The sequence below is a fragment of the Indicator indicator genome, chromosome 22, assembly GCF_027791375.1.
Source record: "Indicator indicator isolate 239-I01 chromosome 22, UM_Iind_1.1, whole genome shotgun sequence".
In the NCBI taxonomy this organism is placed as follows: Eukaryota; Metazoa; Chordata; class Aves; order Piciformes; family Indicatoridae; genus Indicator; species Indicator indicator.
The window spans coordinates 12,498,460-12,512,610 of record NC_072031.1 but is presented as its reverse complement, the minus strand read 5'-3'; the positions used below and the strand labels follow the sequence as shown (position 1 = coordinate 12,512,610).

The following is a 14,151-nucleotide window of genomic DNA, read 5'->3' as shown; positions in this document are numbered from 1 at the left end:
GAAGTGCAATGAAGAAAGGGGTGGGACCTCTACCTCCAGATGTTAGAATGAATCCTCCAAACAGCTATTTTTTTTTTTGTTTTGTTTTGATACCGCTGCTTTGAGCTGCTCTGATTTAGACAGACTGGATGTGGGGTAGAACATGGATGTAAAGACAATCTCTTAATTTGGAAATGCTCTGGGGCAGAGCTGATCTTCATTATTTTACAGACACTCTTCATGGGGTCAGGGTATGACCTGGTGCAGTGAATGCAGCAGCGTTGTTGCTGAAGCCTCTGTACCTTGTACTAACAGTCTTCTTTCTCTGCACACATGCCAACACCTCTCAGAAGTGCTGAGGTGAACAGGACGTGTGAAGTATTTGCTTGTCAGAGAGGTGAATTGTCTTTTAAGCTTGGGAGGGCCTGTGTTAGGGGCATTTGTGTGTAAAGGAAGCTGAGCGCCACCCCTCATCCTGTTGATAGGTGTCTAGATTTGATTTCTTACTGCCAGACTTCAGCACAAAATAGGTGAATGAAGTAGTTGGAGTCACTGACCCGGCTGGGAAGGGGTTAGTGCTGCTGAGTCATTTCTCAGTGAGGCTGGGCAGGCTGTGCTGTCAGCATGTTCCAGTTCATGGTTGCAGGGCAGCCTAGGGACTTGCTCAGATTTTTCAGTTTGGAGCTGGGTTCAGGAACCCAGAGGAGTTTGCCTGACATAAATGAGAAAGTAATTGAACCCAACACTCCATAATGGTGAACCACTCATAGTGAATGAGCACAACAGCTACATGTAGCTTGTTTGTTTTCTTCTGGAGGTTCTGACATCCATCTCTTGGGTAGCTGTTGAGGACATTTGGAGAGCTGCTGACCCGAAGGCTCAGTGTTTTCTTGGGTCTAATAGCAGGTGGAATATCCTGTTACACCAGCATGCTGGGACACAGTGCTGATAAAGTTCATAAGCAAAAAAATCAGTATTTATCAGGATGTTACTGTCATTCTTCTTTCCTGGCTGTGAGTGGCATTGGAGTGTGTTAGTGAAGGAGAGAAGACAATTAAGTGAGAGTTCTCTGTCTCTCTAAAAATAGCACAGTCCTTGGTAATGGGGTTTTCCAAATGACTTCTGCTTGTGCTAAAGGGACTAAACATTCACTTTTTGTATCTCCAGTGACTTTCCCTCACCAGGCAAAGGGTAGGAGAGCTCAGGTGTCATGTTACTTTAGGGGAAATTGTGCATATCCTCCAGGGAAACTGTAACTGACAAAATGCAAAGGGACAGAGCAAATCTACATGAACGGGACTCTGCTCATCCTAACTTCTCTGGGGCCAAACAGCTGCCAAAGGGTATTTTGAGATTTGGCTTCTTAGCATTTTCTTTGAGTGGGTGAAAAGGAAGCACACTAAACACGGATGAATGCTCACTGTCAAACTGGAACCGTTACAGTATTTTTCCTGTTGGGGAACTTCCCCATTAGCAGGAAATATATTTAAATCCTCCAATCACAAAAGCTTTTTATCTTTTTTTTTTTTTAAATTTTTTTTTTTTTTTTTTTTTTTTTGCCTTTCAGTTTAGAAAGTTCAGTGCAACATGAAGCAATTCCTAGTCCAGGTGGAAATCAAGGATTAATTTCTTCAGCTAAGAGTAAGGTAATAAGTTACTTGTCTACTTTTGTGAGGCTGGCTTAACTATTACACACAGCTCTCAAAACATGGTAAAGTGCAGTTAGGAAGGTAAATTTCTTGGGTGCTGGGCCTTAAGCAGTGTGTAAGGTGTCTTGTTTAACAACCTTGCTCAGAATCCATTATTAAGAGCTTTTGTTAGCAGTTCAAATGTTAACTCTTCAGTGAGTCTTTCCTCCTGCATATTGTGAGGTACCGTAGCTGTGAATGGTGATGACAGATTTGATTTTTCTCTCCTGAAGATGTCCAAAGCAATGCAGAAGAGGTTTGCTCACAGGCCAGAGCAAACTGGCTGGTGAAGGAAGTGCTTCTGCAGTGCAGTAACAAGGATAGCATCATCTCAAGAATGCCACCAAAGGTTTTTCTGCTTGACCTTGTCTTGACTAGGGAGACAGTTTGTGGTTCAAGTGGTGAAAGCCTGTTACCATAGTTTCAAACGCTCCTCACTCCTAGCATCTTTAGGAGGTGCTGGCTGGTCATGGCCAATCATTTGATTAGTCTTTGTTCTCCCTCATTTAGCCTTGTTTGCCTCATGTGGTGAACAGTCAAACTGAGAAAATAACTGTGTGTTTTGGGGCGAGATCTGATACCTGCGTGGTAGAGCTTCTATGTAATGTGTCTGGCTGGGGTAGATGACCAGGCTGTGTTCTGAGGAGCACCTGCAAAGTATTAGCTGGAATGAAACTTTACACTTCTCACATTTAGGAAAAAGTTACAATGTTGAACTTTATTTAAAAACAAACAAAATACTCCCCAAAACAAACAAGCATCAAAACCATATTTGGCTTTAGACGAACTCTTTTTTTCCTGTTCTTCAAAGCAAGACTTCTACTGTCCAAATGCAGAGGCTGTAATAATGGCAACCACAGAGCACATTGCCTATCAAGAAACTGGAATTTGGTTGCTTTGAGAAAACACCCATTGCTCCACTGCCAGCCCCTGCCTCTTTGAGGAGGGCAGTTTTGGGGGTGGGGTTTTCTTGTTTTGATTTTACTCTGTTCACTGAGCATTTTGGGAACAGAGGCCTCATATTCTCAAAGCTGATGTAGCTAGTGGCACTTTCGGAGTTTACTTTGTACTGGGCTGCCAAGCTTCTGTCTAAATACCTGCACAGACTATTTCATACAACCCCTAGTGTGCAAACCTTATTTTTGGGAGACTGGTCAGTGTGCAAATAGCACCATTATGTTTACCTCATTATGTGAGGGATTTCTTTGCTGTACTTGTTCTGTTTCGTTTAGGGATCTGTCAGACTTATAGTGCAGCATCAAGTACATTCCTTCCTCTAGAGGAATGCAGCAGGGAGTCAGTCAAGTTGACTTCAGCCGTCTGTGTCCTCTAATCAGTGTAGGGGAAACAGTTCTAGTTACCTCCATGCTATTGCCTTCTGCTATATGCAAATGAGAACAAGACTTAATGAAGTTGGTTCCATTGCTGGTAGCTGGGTAGATTGCAATAAACACTAAGCAAACCAGAAGATTAACAGAGTGCGTGCTGCCTATCCAAGAGTTGATGCTCCTCTGAGCTGTAGCGCCAAAGAGTTAATGTGCCTTCTTGAGTGGAAGCTTGCAGTGCATTGCTTGAGGTCAGGGCACCTCAGTGTCTGTCGTGGAGGTAACAGGGTAGCAAGCAGCTGGGAACCTGAAATTTTGCTTGGAAACTGTTTTATCAAAAGGGCTGTACGCTTTTGTTGCTCCTGAGGTCTCTGCTTTGAGCTGTGAAGTGGCAATAGACAGGCTTTTGACCAGTATCATGCCTTGAAACCCTTTCCAAACTGGATTTACAATACAACTTAATTCCAAATCCTTTTTCCCCCTCCTCTCCTTCCATCTTCCTCCTAAGTTGCTCTTCCTGGGTTGTAACATGTTTTCAGCAGTGCCCTGCTGCATTCCAGTGCTTTTACTCTTTGTGCAAGGGAATATTTCCTGGAATTTGTAACAGGTTAATTTACAATCTTCAGTTTGTGCTGTTTCCTAAGAAGACAAAGATCACCATCTGGGAACAGAACTTAATTAAAACATGTCAGTCTCCACAGCTGCAGCAGTAATGTCACATGAGCTCAAAGCCAGTGCTGGTGAAAGCATCTTCATCAAAGTAGGGAGCTGACTGCAGAAGGGATAGCAAATAGAGGTGCAAGCCTGAGCCACACTTGTTCTTTTGCTCGCTCTCTCTCTCTCTCTCTCCATGCAATTTACAGTTTCCACTAGGAAATAAGACAACAGCTGCCAGTCACTCCCTTTCCTACCACGCAGTAAGGTATCTTACAAGCCACCTAGTGTCTATCCCCTTGTGCTTATTTTCTCCATGTGCCTGGAGCCATTCTCTGTTACAACAACCAGAAACTCTTACTGCTATGTCAGAACCAGAGACAAGTATCAGAAACTCTAAGTAACTTGGTGTGCAACACAAAAAGAAAAGGTGTAACTCTTATCTCTAAGTTGGAGCTGTAGCTTCCTGAGCATGTCAAGTTGGGCATTTTTGAGTGGTATAAATTATTCAGAACTGCTGGAGGAAGACAAGAAGCAATCTTGTTCAGAGGGTGTGAATTCTGCCTGCCTGGGATATCCTGTATCTTTGCTTTGCTCAAATAGCCTTATGTATGAAGCACTTTATCCAAATGCAGGAATTAAAGAACTATTACTACAGCTGGTAGACTGGAAATGTTTACAGATCCTGTATTACATTCCAAGATTCTATCTGTAAGTGTTATATGTCTTTGTAAAAGTGTTTAAGAAACTAAAGCCAACAAAACTTGTGTAAGAAGTTACATATGTGGTGTGTTATTTTTAGCACAGTTTAATTGTTTGCTGCTCATGGTGACAGGTCCCCTGCTATTCCACATGTGGCAAAGCCTGCAGCCATAGGTGATGACACTTTGCAACATGGGCTTGCTGAAAGTCGATTTTGTTCAGCATATTTTTACCTGAAATGCTCAAAACAATTCCATGCTCATGGCAGGAGCTGCAAGAGTGAAAGCAGGGCTCTAACAGTGCCATTAATTTACCTTTGACTTTTGTTTTCTTAACTCCTATAATCTTACACTACGTTCAGCTGGGGAGTCCTGGAGGGATCATTACCTGAGCTTTTCACAGCACTGGTCAAGCCTTACCTTGTTCCAGGGAATAATGCTGAATCCCTGTCTAGAAACAGGCACAGAGAAGAAAATTGATTCTGCTGCATCACAGTCCACTAAATGTTTCTGTGAAAAGATGCCAACCCCTGAAAGGCCCCGAATCAGTCTAATAGGCAGCTAGCTGTTTACAACAGAATATCACATGCTTTTACTAAAAAATATTTTAAATCTTTTTCAGACATAAAGGAAAGGCTTAAAAAAAATCAGCCACCTGCAAAGAAAAGGGTTAACGCTAAGTTTTTAATCATAGTCATCACATAACCACCAAAGTATACTACAGCCAGGGACTTTACAGCGTGAAAAATCTTATTACTTTTACTTCTGCTTGAAGAAACCCCCTGATTTTCCTTACTTCCCAGTGACCTGACAAGTAAGTCTTTTTTTCCTGGAGAGTTGAGAAAGGAGACCTTTCCAAGTAGCACTCATGGTGGTCCACCCCAGCGTGCACAGCAGCACGTGGGTCGAATGCTTCCGTTTTCTTAAACTTCCTTCACTTCTTCCAGGGTGTGCTCCAGGATGGTGTCTTGTCCCTGGAACTTAAAATAGCCACGAAACAACTTTTTTTGAAGCACCAGGGGGAACCAGTAGGCATCATCTGCCCACATGCAATTGAATGGCACCTCGTCCAGCTGGAACCACTGTGGGCGCATTTCTGCTGGAAGAAAACAGAAGAGCTTTGCAGGAGGCTTTCTCTGTTTTTTTTTTTTTTTTGCTGCTATGACTTTGAATACCCATCAACAAGCAGCTTCCCTCTGCAGCCCAGCTGCCTCCCTTCTCAAAGGGATTTTGGCATGAATAGTTCTGTACTTCTTAAGAGCAATCCTGCCTCAGAAGGGAATGTGTGTCCAATTTTCCCCTCCACTAGTGACCTACCATCACTTTCTGTTGGCTCTCCATGGAAATCATCTGCCCGGAAAATGTGAACATCCATGAGTTCAGAGTTGCCTACAAATTCAAAAGTGATCTGACCCATCTTCTGCAGGGTGTCCACTGTCAGTCCGCTCTCCTCCAGGAGCTCCCTGCACAAGGAATACGCTTCTTTACAAGAAAGCAAGCACTGGGAGAACAAAAAGCAGTTACTGGCTTGACTGCCACATTCAAAAGAGTTACAGTGAACCAAAGGTAAAAACTGCATCTGTTAAACAGAGCAGGGCCCAGCAGAGTTCTGGCTGGCACCAAAGAATTGGCCTACTTACACCACAGTGGTGTCAGGTCAGGCTGGCTCATGTGTTATTTCAAGCTCCGAAAGGCTGGCAGGAAAAGTCTATACTGGAAGGGGAAGATTCAGGAAAAATGTTGTGTGATTTATACTCCATGCAACTTGATGGTCTTTTCTGAGATTAGACAGAAGCGTGCCAGCACTCCTGTCACTGTAGCTGGATGTGGCTGAAGAACTTTTAAGCCACTTAGAAGCTATAGGAAGACCTTATAGTGGCCTTCCAATACTTAAAGGGGGCCTGCAGGAACAATGGGGAGGGACTCTTTAACAGGAACAGGACAAAGAGTCCCTCCTTGTATTATGCTAGTGATAAAACAAAAGGTAACTGTTCCACGTTGAGAAATTTAGATTAAATATTTGGAAGAAATTCTTCACTGTGAGGGTGGCAAGACACAGGTCACCCAGGAAGGCTGTGGGTGCCCCATCCCTGGAAGTGTTCCAAGTCAGGTTGGATGGGGCTTTGAGCAACCTGATCTAGTGGAAGATGTCCCTGCCCATAGCAGGGGGGTTGGAACTAAGTAATTTGGAACCCAAACCGTTCTCTGATTCTGTGAACTTTTGAGATATGCTTCATTGAGACAGGCAAAAAGCTTTGCCAACTCCAAGCTTTTAGATTTGTGGGGAAGCAGGTAACCAACAGTACAACATCCACACTTGCTATGAAATCACCTCCTTCTGAGGCTAACTGAAGCTTATTTAAGTAACACTACATGCACACAGAACACTGGGAATACCACCTCCCATTCAAATGCCTTATAAAAAACACAAAGCAATTGTGTAAACTTCCCATTTCTGCTCCTTGGAAGTACATTTATTATAACAAGAGACTGGAAGGCAAGACTTTTAAGAGCACTTTGACAGGCTTTGCCAGACAGCTCTTTCCCATGCATTACCCTGCATAGCTACTTGAAGCACATTCAATTACTTGCTCTGTTTATGCTACACACTTAGGCTTTTTTTATCTACCTCTAACAGAATCAGCATGGCTTGAAGCCAGTCATGGTTTTTCTATTGTACTGAAATAAGGAATACTTTGAAACAGTCGGGGTGGATGCACTTGCCACAAGTGTGTCTTCAGTTAATAATTAATGTACTTGCATATTTGGCAGTAACTTAACAATTTAAAAACGTAATAGAAGGGATCTCTAAGGCTTCAGCTTTCTTTGGCATCAATATCGTGGATCCCATCCTTCAAAATTACATTGCAGCTTAATGTCTTAGCTAATTTCAGTTTATCTTCCTGAGAAACTCTCTAAAACAGAAGCAGTTTTTCAGCAACAAAGCTAAAAGCCTCATTTTACAGGCTGTGATAATCGAACAACAAAGCACAATGCTGCTGTGGTTCTCCAAGCAATTTGTCAGCTGCTTGGCTCTGTATATAGTAAGTGGTAACACTACAGGTAACAAACTGGAAATAACAAATGAGTGGATGGCTCCCATTACAAGATGTGCCACTGAGGAGCTGTGGGGCCCAGGTCCTCATGGAAATGTGGCATACCCACTAGAGGACAGAAATCTGCCCGATACAGGAAAATTCTGTTCATGTTTTAGCTTAATATTTAACTCAATATTTAACTACCTGTGCTGTAAGGACACTTCACACCTTCACCACTGCTAACCCATATGAGACTACAACAGAGAGCCACAGCCTAATACCGCAGCTCTGGGTATGGAGATGGTGAGTTAGGTGTGATCTGGACTGTGTGACACCTGTTAGAGCTGCACCCCAAGTTTTCTCCTGGGAGATGCAGCTCTGCAGTGGTGGTGTTCCTGCTAGGAAGGTGGGCTGCATGTCCAGCTGGCCCTAGCTCTGGGGACTGCTTCCTGTTCCACTGACCTCAGCAGGAGTCAGTTGTGTCACTCTGCAGTAAACTCATGCTGGCTAAATCCAAAAGGCTGAGGACTGGACCGTTCCACAGCCCACAGCAGCAGGTGCTGGCTGTGCCGTGGCACACTGCCGTGAGATCTCCAAAACTTCTATCACTTGAGAGCTCTGGTTCCTACCTCTGGGCTAGCACATATAAACATGCACCTAGGAAATCAAATGGTAAATAATCATATTTGTCTCATGGTCAGTGGCAACATAAGCCTAGCAAACGGGGTCCTGATGTAAGTAACAAAACTGTTCTCCCTTCCTACAGAGATGATAAATTACATGAAAAGTCACGATGTGCTGGATGCACATCTGCATAGAGGACCCTCTGTCCCCTGGATTAGTTCACCACAAAACCCAGGCGGTTGCATTGGTACAGCTGAGGAGAGGATTCAGGGCAAAAACTGTTATGTAGCTGTTGAGCACACCAACGCTGATCTTCCTGCAGGTGCAAGGGCAATTTTTGGGCCTACCTCAGAAAGTGAAGAGATAACAGTGTGGCTTTGTGCCAGCAACATTCATGTAAAGAACAAGGTACCACATTTTTAGAAAAGTTTTGCAATTCAGTTGCAATCTACTATTTAATTTTAATGACTAGATAGAAGAAAGAACTCCAAGAAATAAGTACTAAAAGCTTCCAAAATGGTACTGTACCTGCATACTGATGGAATTCAATTCCCTAACTCATCCTTAGGGCTTGAAAATGCTGCCATGCAGGCAAATAATAAATTTCTGCAGTGTCTTTCATATGGGATCTCTGAGAGTTTCTAATATTCTGTCACTACATTTCTGTGTAGTACTAAAAATGCTACTGGAAGGTAGTACCTGTTCAACATCTTCAAAATTTAAACAGTAAGCAGTACAATGGCACAAACTGTAATTCTGCTATACAGCCCAAATTAAGCAGCACCTTTCTGAACAGTGCAACAACTGCTGCCCCACCACTAGCAAACCAGGTCTCAGTTTAGATCAGAGTCTGAGATATGGGAGGGAGGATAGTTGGTAACCAGCTACTTGTAGACTGGAAAACAGTTAAAGATTTGCAGATGACAGGCAGCAGGAATCAGTCCTATTTCTTTGTACACATGGATGATCCCCCATTGCCTGTGGAGCCAGTGACTGTTCAGAGATGGCTCACGACTGCACTTATGGGTAGCAATACTGGTTGCTGTACTGCTGGTTACAAGTGTGTTATCAGTGGAGCCATAAGATACCCACCTACAGTCCACCACAAATGGTCTAGCACCTCCAGAGCCCAACCTGCCCCCATACCTCATACCCCCATACTCTCCTCAGGGCGCCAGCCCAGGCCTCACCTGCGAGCAGCCTCCTCGATGCTCTCCCCTGGCTGCACCTTCCCCCCAAAGCCATTCCAGAGCCCGGCTCCAAACCCACGTTTCTTCATGCCCAGGAGGACGCGGGGTGGCTGCACCACCAGGACGAGGGTGAAGAGCCTGGAGGTGACCATGGCTCCTGGGTGAGAGGTGTGAGGAGAACATGCTCTGCCGAAGGCTCCCGGCACCCCTCAGAGAGGAGGCCAGGCTGCTCCTCCAGCACAGGCTGGGGGCAGATAGCCCCTATGCCCCACAAACACCCAGCACTGCCTCCCCAAATGCCTGGTTCCCACCATCCCTGGCCCAAACCCTTGGTCCCCTAGTTCCTCTCCCAATGCCAATTTCCACTCCCCACTAAACCTTGCTCTTCTGCTCCTCCAGAACCCCCTCCCCAAATATTTGATCACAGAATCATTTAGGTTGGAGAAGACCTTTAAATAATCAAACCCAAATATTATTAACCCAGCACTGCCGAGTCCACCTCTAAGCCATGTCCCTGAGCACCACATCCATGATCTCCCCTCCCCAAAGCCTTAATCTCCCTTCCTAAAGCCTGGTGTTCCCAGAACCTCCTCCCCAATTCCCTCATCCCCCAGAACTCCCTCCCCAAATCCCTCACCACCTTCCCCAAATCCCTGATCTCCCAGAATCCCCTTCCCAATTCCTTGACCTCCCTCCTTAAATTCTGAGGTTTGATCAACCTTCTCATTAAATCATTAACTCCTCTCCAACACCTCCATCCCGTGGCTCCCCCGTACCTGTCCCCCAGGCACCTCTAACAGACTTCCTGCCCTCCTCCTCTTTCCCTCCAGCGGTGCCGCAGCCGGGCCCGGGCTCTTCCCGCGCGGCCGCCGCTCCGGCCCCGCCCCACGGTAGCCGTCAGGGGAGGGCGGGCCGAGGCGGCCGTCATGGCGGGGCGGGCGGAAAGGTGCGTGTGAGGGGCTGAGGAGCGCTCGGATTCAGGCCTGGCTTAGCCTGGTCGGCGGGTCCTGCTCTGCCCCGGGGGGCGGTGGGGTGTCTCCGAGGAGATGCGGCGTTAGTCTTGGGGGATGGTGGGGTGACCCCGGTGGGGTGACCCCGGTTGAGGTGACCCCGGTTGAGGTGACCCCGGTAAGGTGACCCCGGTGGGGTGACCCCGGTTGAGGTGACCCCGGTGAGGTGACCCCAGTGAGGTGCGGTGTTAGTCCCAGCACCTTAAATTTTCATCAGGAGTGGGGAAGGGTCGTGGGGGATTTGTCGTTGTTGGAAATGCGGAGCGGGGCTTAGTTACCGGGAGAGTGGTGGTAGCAGTGCCTGTGGCAGTCATTGTGCTCTGCCCGGAGCCTCCGGGAGCTGGGGCAGCCCTGGAGGTACTGATGCACCCCTGGCCTTTCCTCCTGCAGAGGCTGCCAGCCCCTCTCTGGGGCCTATCTGCCATGTACCCTGGGGGCCTTTAACACAAAGGCCAGAGCAGCAGCGAGGAGCGAAGAGCGGTGGAGGTGTGGGACCCTCTTTCCTGCCTTTGCTCCATCCAAAATCTAGCCTTTTTGTTGTGGTTGGACCAGATAACAAAAGGTGCCAAGAATCTCAAATTTGAAGGCTTTTTTTTTTTTTTTTTGAGGCTGAGAGCAGCTGCAGTTGAGGTTACAATTAAATACTATAGAGACTTTTGACGTGCATGGTGATTATGCCCTAACTGATCACCTGGCCTGTCTTTCTGGGCAGCTGTCATCATTTGGTGAGCAGATATTTCCACATGACCGTGAGGTGTCTGAAGAAAACTGGAACTGAGCACTGGTGGTTGCAGCGGCACTTGAAGGATCCCTTTGTCAAGGCAGCAAAGCAGCAGCATTACCGTTGCCGGAGTGCCTTCAAATTACTGGAGATCGATGACAAGTTTCATATTCTTCGTCCAGGATTTTCTGTTCTTGACTGTGGAGCTGCGCCTGGTGCTTGGAGCCAGGTTGCTGTAGAGAGGGTCAACGCCTTGGGTACTGGTAAGTTGCATGGTTTTGGCCAGCTAGGTGGGGATGATACACACCCTAAAGTATGTGAGATGGTGGTGGTGTGGGGAAGGGACGTGAGGGCTGGCAAGTGTTAGGGTTGCTGACAGAAGCATGAAGGTGTGTGCCTGTGTGGCAGTGAACAATCATAAATCTTCTTGTGGTGTGGACAAATCATATTTGTCCTGAAATACAGGTTTGCTGTGAGGTGCTACTGTAGGCATAATGAAGTGTTCTGATTAACTGTGTTGTGGAGAAGAGCACACAGAATGTTAGGGCTTGGAAGGGACCTCGAAAGAGCATCTAGTCCAAGCCCTATGCTAGAGCAGGACCACCTAGAGCAGATCACACAGGAACACATCCAGGTGAGTTTTGAATGTCTCCAGTGAAGGAGATCCACAACCTCTCTAGGCAGCCTGTTCCAGGGCTCTGTCACCCTCACAATGAGGGAACCTCCTATGCTCCAGCTTGTACCCATTGTCCCTTGTCCTATCATTGGACATCACTGAGAAGAGCCTGGCTCCATGCTCCTGACACTTGCTCTTCACACCTTTATAAACATGAATGAGGTCACCCCTCCAAGCTAAAGAGACCCAGCTCCATCAGCCTTTCCTCATAAGAGAGATATTCTACTCCCTTCAACATTTTTGTGGTTCTGTGCTGTTTCAAGCTATTCCTTGAGGTCCTTCTTGAACTGAGTGGCCCAGAATTGGACACAATATGCTAGATACAGGAACAAAGGCACATTGCTGGGCTCATGGTCATCCTGTTGTCCACCAGGTCTCCCAGGTCCTTTTCCCCAGAGCTGTTCTCCAGCAGATCGCTCCCCAGCCTATACTAGTTCCTGGGATTGTTCTTTCCTCTATGCAAGACTCTACACTTTTTGTATTTCATTCAGTTTCTCCCCACCCAACGCACTAGCCTGTCCAGGTCTTGCTGAATGGCAGCACATCCCTTCATCTGGTTCTGAAATTGGTGTAGCCTCCAGCAGGTAGCTTGGCTTTTCTGTATTTTTATTTCCCATTGAGAAATGGTGGTAACCACCATTGGTTATGTTATTTAGGCTATTAATATTTACAAGATAAGATGTTATCATCTGTACCATTGTCCAGCATTTCTGGGCTATTAGTCTTGAAAGAGCAGAAGAAAGGTAAGAAAAATAGTCCTCGCTTGTCCAAAGTAACTGAGTTTTCATGTCTTGAATGGAGTAGCTTATAGCAAACCATGCAGCAAATGGTGTAAGGACAAGAAGACCAGACGTGGCAGGTGATAGATGTTTTGCTTATTGACTAGCACAGAGCTCTTGCATATGGGGTTGTTTGCAACCTTTGAGTATTCAATTTGTCATTCTTCTAATTTAGATCCTGCTGTCCCCACTGGCTTCATCCTTGGCATTGACCTTCTGCGGATTTCTCCTCTGGAAGGAGCAGTCTTCCTGTCAGAGGCTGATGTTGCAGACCCAAGCACACTGAGGACAATTCAGGGACTGCTCCCTGCAGAGAAGGTGGATGTTATCTTGAGTGACATGGCACCTAATGCCACAGGCATTAAAGAACTGGATCATCAGAAAGTGATCAGTCTATGTTTAGGCCTCCTGGATGTGTCCCGAAGCATTTTAAAACCAAAAGGAACAATGCTCTGTAAAGTCTGGGATGGACATGAGTCCCGTCTGCTGGAAAACAGGCTAAAGGAGCAGTTCCAAGATGTGAGATCTATAAAGCCTCAGGCCAGCCGGAAGGACTCTGCTGAATCCTATTATTTGGCAAGACTGTACAAGGGAAGATGAAAGCTGAGAACTGCAGGTTATCAAACAGGTGATCAGGCATTGACTGGAAAGCTGAACTTGGCATGTGTTTAAAGAAAAATACCAGGAATAAGACCCCTGACCTGCACTGTTCCCTTGCTGAGAAGAACCTGGGAAAATCTGTCACATCTCTTAAGTACATTGTGCTTTCCTGATGAAAAAATAAACCAGGGTGGCGTCCTACTGAGTTTATCTACTAATTATACAAGCAGAGACATCTAATCTAGCTTCTCACCTGTGGAGAAAACAGTTGGGAATGGAGAGGAGCAATCTGAAAGGCCACCTCTGGGGCTGTAGTAATGGAATGAAAATAAAACAGTCATTATATGAGTTTTTAATGTGTGCTTGAAAATGGTTGTACTGTTAATGTTGCCATACACAAGACTAACCATAAAGGTGGTTGTCAGGATGAGAGGGGAACAGCAAGTGGATTTTCAGCCAATTTATTGCTTCTTCACCTTAAAAGCTTTATTAGCACATGTTAAGTCAGATGATGTTCTCCTGCATGTCAGGATCCTGTATGACCGGTAATGCAGCCACTAGAGATGTTAATGTATTTATAGAAACATTTTTTTATTGTCATTAACAGCTGTGGCTAGGATGAGTTCGATCTGGGCTTTGGCTCTCCTAATTTTCTCCCTACATAGTCTCACTACATCTTTAGAGTCCTCTTGGGAGGCCTGTGCCCTCTTCCAAAGCCCAGAAACTCTCGTTTGTTCCTGACGCCCAGCCAAATCTTCCTGTTCAGTCAGGCCCGTGTTTTTTGGCACATGGGGACAACCTGCTCCTGTACATTTAAGGCTTCCTTCTTTAAGTATGTCCAGCTTTCCTGGACTCCCCTTCAGGAGTGCCTCCTACGGCACTTTGCCAATCAGTCTCCTGAACGTGAGGGCGTTATCCCAACAGTGTAAACCGGGGAGCGGGGTTGCTTTATGTGTTATTTGGAAAGGCAAAGACCCGATGTCAGTTTCACTCCGTGGAAATTTCATGACTGGCGGCTGGCCCCAGGCGCGGGAGCGAGCAGTGCGCTGGCTGAGCGTGTGCTCTCCCTGCTGCTCCTTCCGGCTGCAGCGGCAGCAGGAGCCCTGCAGATCGGTCCCCGGCACGCAGCGGTTTTGGGGGAGTCCGTTGCGAGGGGCCGGCGGGAG

General features: G+C 46.3%; 2 protein-coding genes across 2 annotated transcripts; one reads left to right on the top strand and one right to left on the bottom strand.

The window, feature by feature from the left end:
* Nucleotides 1–5,247: 5,247 nt before the first annotated feature.
* NUDT1 (nudix hydrolase 1) lies at nucleotides 5,248–9,351 on the bottom strand. The gene is made up of 3 exons (XM_054391250.1): nucleotides 9,200–9,351; nucleotides 5,665–5,810; nucleotides 5,248–5,443 (listed from the first exon to the last, which is right to left on the bottom strand). The coding sequence occupies exons 1-3, from the start codon at nucleotides 9,349–9,351 to the stop codon at nucleotides 5,271–5,273; spliced, it is 471 nt and encodes a 156-aa protein (XP_054247225.1). The 3' UTR covers nucleotides 5,248–5,270.
* Nucleotides 9,352–10,125: 774 nt separating this feature from the next.
* MRM2 (mitochondrial rRNA methyltransferase 2) lies at nucleotides 10,126–13,271 on the top strand. The gene is made up of 3 exons (XM_054390863.1): nucleotides 10,126–10,145; nucleotides 10,922–11,193; nucleotides 12,561–13,271. The coding sequence occupies exons 1-3, from the start codon at nucleotides 10,126–10,128 to the stop codon at nucleotides 12,983–12,985; spliced, it is 717 nt and encodes a 238-aa protein (XP_054246838.1). The 3' UTR covers nucleotides 12,986–13,271.
* Nucleotides 13,272–14,151: the final 880 nt, after the last annotated feature.

Bases quoted from the DNA above. Each gene is read 5' to 3' on its own strand.
- NUDT1 (XM_054391250.1), bottom strand. From the start codon at position 9,351: ATGGTCACCTCCAGGCTCTTCACCCTCGTCCTGGTGGTGCAGCCACCC. The intron at 5,811-9,199 runs GTGAGGCCTGGG...TTCCTTGTGCAG, and splicing joins ATCGAGGAGGCTGCTCGCAG to GGAGCTCCTGGAGGAGAGCG. The intron at 5,444-5,664 runs GTAGGTCACTAG...TTCTTCCAGCAG, and splicing joins AGAGCCAACAGAAAGTGATG to AAATGCGCCCACAGTGGTTC.
- MRM2 (XM_054390863.1), top strand. From the start codon at position 10,126: ATGGCGGGGCGGGCGGAAAG. The intron at 10,146-10,921 runs GTGCGTGTGAGG...CTTTCTGGGCAG, and splicing joins ATGGCGGGGCGGGCGGAAAG to CTGTCATCATTTGGTGAGCA. The intron at 11,194-12,560 runs GTAAGTTGCATG...CTTCTAATTTAG, and splicing joins GGTCAACGCCTTGGGTACTG to ATCCTGCTGTCCCCACTGGC.